The 11,218-nt window shown below is 44.0% G+C and overlaps 2 protein-coding genes and 1 pseudogene across 2 annotated transcripts; 2 read left to right on the top strand and 1 right to left on the bottom strand.

Annotated features, from left to right (window-relative positions):
• Positions 1 to 1,460: 1,460 nt before the first annotated feature.
• Positions 1,461 to 6,984, top strand: LOC145862374 (L-amino-acid oxidase pseudogene; annotated as a pseudogene).
• A 230-nt stretch (positions 6,985 to 7,214) lies between these two features.
• Positions 7,215 to 9,673, top strand: LOC106580948 (L-amino-acid oxidase-like). The gene is made up of 4 exons (XM_082966097.1): positions 7,215 to 7,391; positions 7,969 to 8,037; positions 8,202 to 8,338; positions 8,441 to 9,673. The coding sequence occupies exons 1-4, from the start codon at positions 7,215 to 7,217 to the stop codon at positions 9,231 to 9,233; spliced, it is 1,176 nt and encodes a 391-aa protein (XP_082822223.1). The 3' UTR covers positions 9,234 to 9,673.
• On the bottom strand, positions 9,265 to 10,482 carry LOC145862432 (mitochondrial import inner membrane translocase subunit Tim8 A). Its single transcript, XM_082966566.1, has 2 exons — positions 10,263 to 10,482; positions 9,265 to 9,999 (listed from the first exon to the last, which is right to left on the bottom strand). The coding sequence occupies exons 1-2, from the start codon at positions 10,359 to 10,361 to the stop codon at positions 9,847 to 9,849; spliced, it is 252 nt and encodes an 83-aa protein (XP_082822692.1). The 5' UTR covers positions 10,362 to 10,482; the 3' UTR covers positions 9,265 to 9,846.
• Between the last annotated feature and the right edge of the window lie 736 nt (positions 10,483 to 11,218).

The raw sequence follows: 11,218 nt of genomic DNA, 5'->3' as shown, positions 1-11,218 counted from the left end.
CCAATCCAAAATCAAATCTAGAATCGGCTTTCTATTTCGCAACAAAGCCTCCTTCACTCACGCCGCCAAACTTACCCTAGTAAAACTGACTATCCTACCGATCCTCGACTTCGGCGATGTCATCTACAAAATAGCTTCCAACACTCTACTCAGCCAACTGGATGCAGTCTATCACAGTGCCATCCGTTTTGTTACCAAAGCCCCTTATACCAAACACCACTGCGACCTGTATACTCTAGTCGGCTGGCCCTCGCTACATATTCGTCGCCAGACACACTGGCTCCAGGTCATCTATAAGTCTATGCTAGGTAAAGCTCCAACTTATCTCAGCTCACTGGTCACGATAACAACACCCACCCGTAGCACGCGCTCCAGCAGGTATATCTCACTGGTTATCCCCAAAGCCAACACCTCCTTTGGCCGCCTTTCCTTCCAGTTCTCTGCTGCCAGTGACTGGAACGAATTGCAAAAATCGCTGAAGCTGGAGACTTATATCTCCCTTACTAGCTTTAAACATCAGCTATCTGAGCAGCGTCGCCGGTCTTCTAGCCATCATTGATCCACTTTTCATATTCCATTTATTTTGTCTTGTCTTCCCACACACCTGGTTTCAATTCCATCATTACATGTTGTGTATTTAACCCTCTGTTCCCCCCCATGTCCTTGTCCGGAATTGTTTATTGTAAGTGCATGTGCACGTTTATCTGGTGTGCGATGGGTTTTGTACCCATTGATTGTTTGTTCTGTTTCCGGTGGTTTTTATTATTAAACTGCTCCGTTGTAAACACAGTTTTTGCTCTCCTGCGCCTGATATATATATATATATATATATATATATATATATATATATATATATATATATATATATATATGTATATATATATATATATATATATATATATATATATATATGTGGAAGTCACCTAGTAGGCAAGTGATCAAATATATATATAGGTGGATAGCCAGGGGTACACTTCAACACTAAGATATAATTTACAAACAAAGCATTAATTTGTGTTTAGTGAGTCCACCAGATCAGAGGCAGTAAGGATGACCAGGGATTTTCTCTTGATAAGTGTATGAATTGGACTTGGATCCTTTCAAAATGTAACAAGTACTTTTGGGTGTCATGGAAAATGTATGGAGTAAAAAGGGCATTATTTTTTATAGGAATGTAGTGAAGTAAAAGTAGTCAAAAATAGAAATAGTAAAGTACAGATACCCCCATAAACTACTTAAATAGTACTTTAAAGTATTTTTACTTAACTTTACACCACAGGATATAAACGCATTGATTCTTGAAGAATATAACTTATAAAGGCCTAACGCGCTTAGTTCAATTATTGTACCCTATCAAAACCCCAAATATAAGCTTGTTATACTGAAATGTTTATAAACAATGTAAATGTAAATAAACCCTGTATAGCCTCAAAACATATTAAAACTATAATTTTGATATAATGGATGGTCAGTCTTTGCATCCATACCGACGGGAAAAATATTGTGGGAAGTGAGTTGACAACTGGAGGGTTGCTGGTATCAAATCCTAGATGCCATTGCCTGCCGTTGTACCCTTGACCAAGGCAACAACAGCTTCCCGGTTCCCACGGTAGCAGCCCCCCGCACCTCTCTAAAACCTGTATGTGTGTCTTTCGGAGGGGTTAGGTTAAAAGCGGAAGTCAAATTTCGGTTGGAACTTGTGTGCAATTTACCAATAAAGTGATCTTAATACCTTTGAGAGTGGTTATATTTCGCCGTCGCTTTTTACTAAAACAGATGCGGGGTTCGCTTTGTTATTGCTTCAATTAAGTATTCTAGCTTTAACAAGGCTCAAATGCCAATCTGTCTACAACACCCAATACAATAAAAGCCAGGTGAACGTCAAAGTTTTAGGGTTACATTCCAAATGATACCCTTTTCCCTTTGTAGTACACTACTTTTACCCATCCCAAATGACACCTTTTTTTGTTTTTGGTAGTACACTACTTTTGACCAGGACTAACAGCGCAAAAAACGCATGTCAGAAATGTTATAAATTGATTTGCATTTTAATGAGGGAAATAAGTATTTGACCACCTCTCAATCAGAAGGATTTCTGGCTCCCAGGTGCCTTTTATACAGGTAACGAGCTGAGATTAGGAGCACACTCTTAAAGGGAGTGCTCCTAACCGCAGCTTGTTACCTGTAAAAAAGACACCTGTCCACAGAAGCAATCAATCAATCAGATTCCAAACTCTCCACCATGGCCAAGACCAAAGAGCTCTCCAAGGATGTCAGGGACAAGATTGTAGACCTACACAAGGCTGGAATGGGCTACAAGACCATCGCCAAGCAGCTTGGTGAGAAGGTGACAACATTTGGTGCGATTATTCGCAAATGGAAGAAACACAAAAGAACTGTCAATATCCCTCGGCCTGGGGCTCCATGCAAGATCTCACCTCGTGGAGTTGCAATGATCATGAGAGCGGTGAGGAATCAGCCCAGAACTACACGGGAGGATCTTGTCAATGATCTCAAGGGAGCTGGGACCATAGTCACCAAGAAAACAATTGGTAACACACTACGCCATGAAGGACTGAAATCCTGCAGCACCCACAAGGTCCCCCTGCTCAAGAATACATATACATGCCGTCTGAAGTTTGCCAATGAACATTTGAATGACTCAGAGGACAACTGGTGAAAGTGTTGTTGTCAGATGAGACCAAAATGGAGCTCTTTGACATCAACTCAACTCGCCGTGTTTGGAGGAGGAATGCTGCCTATGACTCCAAGAACACCATCTCCACCGTCAAACATGGAGGTGGAAACATTATGCTTTGGGGGTGTTTTTCTGCTAAGGGGACAGGACAACTTCGCCGCATCAAAGGGACGATGGACGGGGCCATGTACCGTCAAATCTTGGGTGAGAACCTCCTTCCCTCAGCCAAGGCATTGAAAATGGGTCGTGGATGGGTATTCCAGCATGACAATGACCCAAAACACCCGGCCAAGGCAACAAAGGAGTGGCTCAAGAAGAAACACATTAAGGTCCTGGAGTGACCTAGCCAGTCTCCAGACCTTAATCCCATAGAAAATCTGTGGAGGGAGCTGAAGGTTCGAGTTGCCAAACATCAGCCTCGAAACCTTAATGACTTGGAGAAGATCTGCAAAGAGGAGTAGGACAAAATCCCTCCTGAGATGTGTGCAAAGCTGGTGGCCAACTACAAGAAACGTCTGACCTCTGTGATTGCCAACAAGGGTTTTGCCACCAAGTACTAAGTCATGTTTTGCAGAGGGGTCAAATACTTATTTCCCTCATTAAAATGCAAATCATTTTATAACGTTTTTGACATGCGTTTTTTTCTGGATTTTTTTGTTGTTATTCTGTCTCTCACTGTTCAAATAAACCTACTATTAAAATTATAGACTGATAATTTCTTTGTAAGTGGGCAAACGTACAAAATCAGCAGGGGATCAAATACTTTTTTCCCCCACTGTAGCTCAGAGATATTTGTTTCATTTATGCATATCGCTTTTGAGAAGTTTCTATGATGAAGGTGAGTGGTCCCAATGAAGGTAGTCTACCTGTATCTCAGTTTAAGTGTGTAGGCCTAATGATTTATTCATATATAGGTGTTTTAAGGTAAGTCGTCATGATATGTATGATTCGCAAATTAATGTTAATGTTCTTCATTTAATGAGCAACGAAAACAAATGTGTAACTTAAATTGGTGAGGTGGGGTTCAATATTATATAACATATATAATATTAGTAAAACAAAGTCAATCACATTACCTAGGCTACAGTACTTGCCTCCACGTTTCGCTTTAGGTTTCTATTTCTCCGGTGGGCGTCAGCATCACCAGAAAAGGGAAAGCAAGGACTCTGGCCTTAGGAGTCAAGATGATACAATATTTGCACAACGCCACATAGGGTAAGTATTTTCCTTTTTATTAAACACATCTTACTTTAGCTTAGTTATAATGACAAATTGACTTGTGGTCAAAGTTCATAGCCTATATTTTTGTTTATTTGAAGAATTTGTAAAAATGCATTGTTTCAGGGAGTCCAGACATACATTGACCCTACAATCAAAATAACAAGTATTGTGTCACCTTATGGGGCAATGCAAATACAAATAAAAATGTGATTATCTATGTATAATTGCAAAACAATAACTTCTGTGTCACGTCCTGACCAGCAGAGGGCGTAATTGTGTTAGTTTTGTTCAGGATGTGGCAGGGGGTTTGTTTGTGTTAAGTGTTGTGTTGGTGTCATTGGACTCCCAATTGAAGGCAGGTGTGTTGAGTTGCCTTTGATTGGGAGTCCTATATAGGAGTGTGTGTTTTTCTTTGGGGTTGTGGGTAGTTATTTGTGAGCACTGCGTTTGTGAGCCTGCTACACTGTTGCCGTTGTGAGTATTGTTTATTGTTTTTGCCTGTGGATGCTTTACTCCTTTTTTGAATTAAAAAACTATGAGTATCCACATTCCCGCTGCGCCTTGGTCTTCTCTCCAGTACGAAATTTTTTGTGACAGAACTACCCACCACAAAAAGACCAAGCAGCGGAGAAGAGGACAGAGGGAAGTCAAGGAAGACTATTGGAAGCAGCGTGCTCGGGAGGAGATGGATTCCTGGTCGCTGGAAGTATTGGAGGAAAGGATTGACTGGACATGGGCGCAGTTGTGGGTCCACTGTGACAACCTGCCTGGGAGGCAGGTAGAACCCGAGAGGCAGCCCCAATACCCTTGTAGGGCAGACTGGACAGGTCCCGTGCTTTGGGGTTGGGGCTGTGGTGAGGCCTGGGATTTTCAGGCCGGTAGGCACAGTACCAGCGCCCTGCATGTGCCAGGGCGAAGTAGGCATCGAGCCAGAAGGGGTGATGCCAACCCTGCGCTCAAGACCGCCAGTGCGCCTCTACGGTTTGGTGTTTCCCGCTAGACGCACTAGCATGGAGGTGCGTGTCTCCAGGCTGGCAAGTCCAGTACCAGCCCCACGCATCAGGCGTCTAGTGCGTCAGCCCAGCCTCGCCAGTCAAGAGTCACCAGAGTGGCCCGACTGCCCGGAGCTGCCAGAGTGGCCCGACTGCCCGGAGCTGCCAGAGCGGCCCGACTGCCCGCCGGAGCTGCCAGAGCGGCCCGACTGCCCGCCGGAGCTGCCAGAGCGGCCCGACTGCCCTCCGGAGCTGCCAGAGCGGCCCGACTGCCCTCCGGAGCTGCCAGAGCGGCCCGACTGCCCTCCGGAGCTGTCAGAGCGGCCCGCCTGCCCTCCGGCCCAGCCCGAGTGGCCCGCCTGCCCTCCGGCCCAGCCCGAGTGGCCCGCCTGCCCTCCGGCCCAGCCCGAGTGGCCCGCCTGCCCTCCGGCCCAGCCCGAGTGGCCCGCCTGCCCTCCGGCCCAGCCCGAGTGGCACGCCTGTCCTCCGGGCCAGTCCGAGTGGCCCGCCTGTCCTCCGGGCCAGTCCGAGTGGCCCGCCTGTCCTCCGGCTCAGCCAGAGTGGCCCGCCTGTCCTCCGGCCCAGCCAGAGTGGCCCGCCTGTCCAGCCAGAGTGGCCCGCCTGTCCTCCGGCCCAGCCAGAGTGGCCCGCCTGTCCTCCGGCCCAGCCAGAGTGGTCCGTCTGCCAGGGTCAGCCCGAGTGGCCCGTCTGCCCGGCGCAGCTATCGGCGCCACCGAAGTGGGCGACGCCGAAGGTGGAGCGAGGTCCACGTCCTGCACCTGAGCCACCTCCAGGATAGGTGGGTTGGGGAGGGAGGGTGTAGCACAGTGCCGTCGTTGACGGCAGCCACCCTCCCTTCCCTCCCTTATTGTTTAGGGGGATATTTTTTGTTGTTTGGGGGTTTGTTTTTTCTTTTAGGTGCATTCCGGGGTCTGCACCTTGAAGGGGGGGTACTGTCACGTCCTGACCAGCAGTTTTGGTCAGGATGTGGCAGGGGGTTTGTTTGTGTTAAGTGTTGTGTTGGTGTAATTGGACTCCCAATTGAAGGCAGGTGTGTTGTTGCCTTTGATTGGGAGTCCTATATAGGAGTGTGTGTTTTTCTTTGGGGTTGTGGGTAGTTATTTGTGAGCACTGCGTTTGTGAGCCTGCTACACTGTTGCCGTCGTGAGTATTGTTTTTGCCTGTGGATGCTTTACTCCTTTTTTGAATTAAAAAACTATGAGTATCCACATTCCTGCTGCGCCTTGGTCTTCTCTCCAGTACAACATTTTTTGTGACATTCTGCTTTTGTAAAAACATGTTGTTGAATTCCTACAAATCATTGGAAAGTAAAAAAAGGAATGTTCAGGAACATTCTAAAAGTCATTCTAGATCTAGTTTTGTGATTTGGGGTGGAAATAAGAATAGCCCAGCAGACTGTATGCCATTCATGTATGTTGCATCTACTTTAATAACAAATCCCTCTGTAGTCCTTTTAAAAATACATTTGTACATGTTTTTTTATATTGTAAGCCTACAGGCCTATTAAACATTTACTTTTGCTCTTTCCAGTTCCTGTCGCTATGTTGTGATCATAGTTTTCAGTGTCAATGGATACATTGAGGATCCTCTTTTTGAGTGCCTGCAAGATTCAGACTATGCAGAACTCCTTGAAATTGTGGACAGAGGTCTTCCCTTCACAAAGACACCTCATCATATTGGCATCATCGGTGGTGGTATTGCTGGACTGACTGCAGCAAAGTTTCTGGAGGACACAGGGCACAAGGTACAGTATCTTTTGTATAATTTACTGTATCAATGTTAACACAATTAATATCATTGACATATGCTAATTGACTTATGATTGACATACTGAGAAAGGAATTTAGTGTCAGTATTGTAATTATCTGGTTATGACTAATAATAGGCCTACTGTGCAAAAGGGGGAAACTGATAGCTTTAGTTTTTTTGGACAAGGTGACTTTAATAGAGGCAAGTGATCGAATTGGAGGATGGGTGGAGACCTACATAAATAGAAGAGAGGGATGGTATGCAGAGCTGGGAGCTATGAGGATCCCTAGCTTTCACAAGTGAGTTAGGCCTATTGTCCTACCAAATGAAATAAGTAGCTACCTCTTATCCCCTGTCTTCATGTTATTGTTCAAAAGAGGTCAAGTATCCTATCTCAAATGAATTATTATCAGATATAGGTGCATGTCCTATAGAGTTGCATAAGAATGATAGCAAGTGTACTTTAACCATCAATACAATGTTAACTATGGCATTTTTAATACAACAGAATTCTTTTATCATTTTCATCAAAAATGGGCCTTGGACTGAATCCATTTATCCAGAATGACATCAACATATATTACCATGTGAACAGGTTGCTGCAGAAAACGTACAGAGTTAAAGAGAACCCAGACGTGCTGAACTATCTCTCGACTGACAAGGAAAGGGGAAAATTGGCTGGTCAGCTCTTTGACTTGGCCCTGTGGAAGGTGTGTGCAAAGGGAGGGGGGGCTCCCACCATTCGCGTTGCAAAATAAATGTACACACGTTATTCAATCATTGCACCCACACAGCTTTCGTACGTCAAAGAACATCTGTGTAGCCAGGCACTAAAATAGAACTTGGTTCTATTTGTGACGCTTGACGCGCTGCAAGTCCCGCCTCTCCCATCTCCTCATTGGTTTTTAGGAGCATATACCACGTGGGTGATTGAAAGATGAACTGAGGTCCACACTCCAGTCGGTGGTGGTAATGCACCATAAAGTTGGTTGCCAACCGCAATATAAAGTCCAAAGAAGAAGCCTGAAGGAGGAGAGATTACTAGAAACGAACTCTGTTTACCCTTTTATCTGTGGATTAATTGTCGGAGTAGAGGACCTTGTGCATTTCAGGTAAAATAACCCAATGTTTAAATTAGATGGCGCATGCGACGCACGCACACGGTCTGGTCAGCATGTTCAGACTCCTGTGGTGTAACACTGTGTAATATGTTAAATGTTGTTATATACAGGTATGTGTCACATAACACAGTTATAACAAATGATTTATACAAATGATTTGTTGTAGATAAGGGATGATATGAAGACAGCTGGCTGCGAGGCCATGTTGAGAAAATATGACTCGTGCTCAGTCAAGGTAAGAAAACACTTGGTTGCTTATAGGTAACCATCAGACAAGATGCAGGATTATTGTCAGACTCTAAATTGGTATGCACTTTGCCACTTTCCTTACTAGAAATGGGAACAAATGTATTTAAATATCTGTATTCAGCCATTTTAATGAGTGTTGTTTTCTGACAGGAGTATCTAGTGAAGGAGGGGAACCTGAGTCGTGGTGCCCTGCGCATGATTGGAGATATCCTGAATGAGAACAGCTTCTTCTACACATCACTTACTGAGATGCTGTATACTCAGTCGGATATCAATGACAACACTGTGTAAGAACACCACTATGCACATACAATCAAATTAGACACCCCGTCCTACATCTAGTGTTTGTTAAGTAGTGTATTAAAGTAGTGGAATGTTCTGTTTTTCAGCTATTACGAGATCACTGGTGGTTTTGACCATTTACCGAGGGCATTTTACCAGGCCCTCAACTGCACTATCCTTCTCAACTCCAAGGTCCGACTCATCAGTCAAACCAGCAGCATTGTGACCGTATCCTACCAGGACTGGCGTGATCCATCCTCTCTGACCAACCTCACAGTAGACTATGCCCTGGTGACAGCTACAGCAAAGGCCACCCTCTTCATGGACTTCCAACCCCCGCTGTCACCCCAGAAGATGGAGGCCCTGCGGTCCGTGCACTACGCCAGCTCCACCAAGGTGGTCCTCAGCTTCAGCGAGAGATTCTGGGAAAAGGATGGTATCAAAGGGGGGAAAAGCATCACGGATCTCCCCTCTCGTTTCATCTACTACCCTAGCCACAGCTTCCCAGGCACGGCTGGGGGGGGGGCTCTCCTTGCGTTCTATACCTGTTCCGATGACTCCACTCTATTCCAGGGGGTCAGCGAGGATGAGCTGGTAAAGATCCATCGGAAGGCTATAAGTTCTCTCTGCACTGGAGGGTTGGTGAAGAAGTGGGGGCTGGATCCCTTCAGCCTGGGGGCTTTTGCCCTTTACACACCTTACCAGCAGACGGACTACGCCTCGGACCTGTTCAGGAATGAGAGCAGGGTCCACTTTGCTGGGGAGCACACGGCACTACCTCACGCTTGGATTGAGACTGCCATGAAATCTGCACTAAGGGCAGCCAGGAACATCAGTAACCTGGAAGGACATCTGGGGCCTGGGCACATCGATTTTATTTTGAATAGCTTGAGAGGCTGAATGTTGACAATCTAAATGACGAAATCCAATGGCCAAACCAAAAACTATTTATTTTGATAAAACATTTTTAGTACTGTCTGATGATGTATTCGGTAGTATTCATGTGTTCTTCTCTACTCAATATGAATGGCACAACATGATGAGAGGAGTGTTGACGAAATGTTCAGCAGAACTGAAAATGTTTACTGGCCTATTTACAAGTCCTCTTCAGGACACAATGTTCATACTTTTTCCCCTTTCTAACCTGTTATTTTTGTGTGTACTGTTTTAAAATGGCCATTTTGTTAAATAGCCTACAGTATTGTACAAAATAACTATGTATGTCAAATGATGTTGTCACACAGATGTTATAGAGATGTTATGAGAAGCACTGCTGTCTAGGTGTAGTTCTTGGGCCTATTTTTTTATTTTAATTTTAATAAAGCAGTATTGCAACCAAATACTTTGATTCTCTAGCATGTCCAATTTAGGCCTACCTGTTGAATAATTGTACTGTGGCATATCATCATCTTAGGCAATGCTGTTATGGGTTCGATGCATAAGGGAAAACATAATGCACAGTTCTCTTACAAAATAAAAACATTATAGCCTATTTTTCATAGTCCAGCTCCCATCAATGGGCACCCTTCTGCACCATCTGCGTGAACCGGTTGGTTATAGACAAGGTAGTGTCAATGAAGCTGTCAACACAGCTCACGAGGCAAGTCTGTCCGTGAATCCATTTTTGAACTCGGGCTCCTCTCCATGCACTTGTCCCAGCAGACATCTGTGAAGGTATGCACCTTCAAAAGAAGCAATGAATCAGCTAAGTCAACTTCCATATGGAGGTCTCAAAAAAGAAATATAAGATTCCGTAATCAACTCGTAATTCGGTTTGTCCATTCTGAGAACACATTTGATTTTATAATTTAAAAAACAAATGCAAGATACAGTTCAGAATAGTTAATGTACCTAGCTTTCGCTAGCTAGCTAACTAACGGTAGCTAACTTCGTAGCATAACTTCTGATGTATGTAACTAAGCTACCTACCTGGGCCTGAAACTGCGCTTTCTGTTGTTCAATTGCGATCATCATTTGGAGCTCTGAAGCATCAGCCTTTTCTGACGAATTTAAATCAAAGCCGTCCATTACAGTACCTAGGATTGGTTACAGTCGGGTTAGTTCAACCGGTAGAGCTGATAATGACCTTCTCTGTAGGCTCGTGCGTTTGTTGCTCAGTGGTTTGTTGTGGGTTTGCTCGATTACGAAGATAATTGACTAACACATGAGTCATGACTCTCCAATATTTTCAATGTTCAGCCTCTATTTTAAGTAAGACCAACCCATTTTTTCTAAAGCCACAATATGTAACTTTTTGGGCTACTTGACCAAATTCACATAGAATTGTGAGTTATAGATATACAATTCTCATTGAAAGCAAGTCTAAGAAGTGGTATATCTGTTCTGTGTGCGATATTCCTATGCTTCCCCTTCTAAAGTTTCGTTTTTGCTATTTTACTGTTGGTTTTATACACCAGCTTCAACCAGCTGAAAATACAATATTTTTGGATATGGAAAATATATTTCACAGCTGTTTAGATGGCACAATGATTCTCTACACTATACTTGCTTGTTTTGTCACATGAAATTAGGCGAACTATTCACATTTTTGCAAACAGGAAATGGCGGAGCATTTTCTGCATATTGCACCTTTAATAAAACAATGTGAAAGTTTTAATAATAGGATACACACATGCAATCTAATGGATAGATTCTGTTCAGGGGATAGTTCACCCAAATTATATATTGGTTTCCTTACACTGTAAGCAGTATATGGACAAGGTATGGCATTTGAGGCACAAATTCAATGCAAGTCAATGGAACCTACAATATATTAGCATTTTCGCAGTGGTGGAAAAAGTACCAAATTGTCATTCTTGAGTAAAAGTAAAGATACCTTCATAGAAAATTACTCAAGTAAAAGTGAAAGTCAACCATTAAAATAC

The sequence above is a fragment of the Salmo salar genome, chromosome 20, assembly GCF_965601325.2.
Source record: "Salmo salar chromosome 20, fSalSal1, whole genome shotgun sequence".
In the NCBI taxonomy this organism is placed as follows: Eukaryota; Metazoa; Chordata; class Actinopteri; order Salmoniformes; family Salmonidae; genus Salmo; species Salmo salar.
This window is presented reverse-complemented; position numbering and strand designations above follow the sequence as displayed.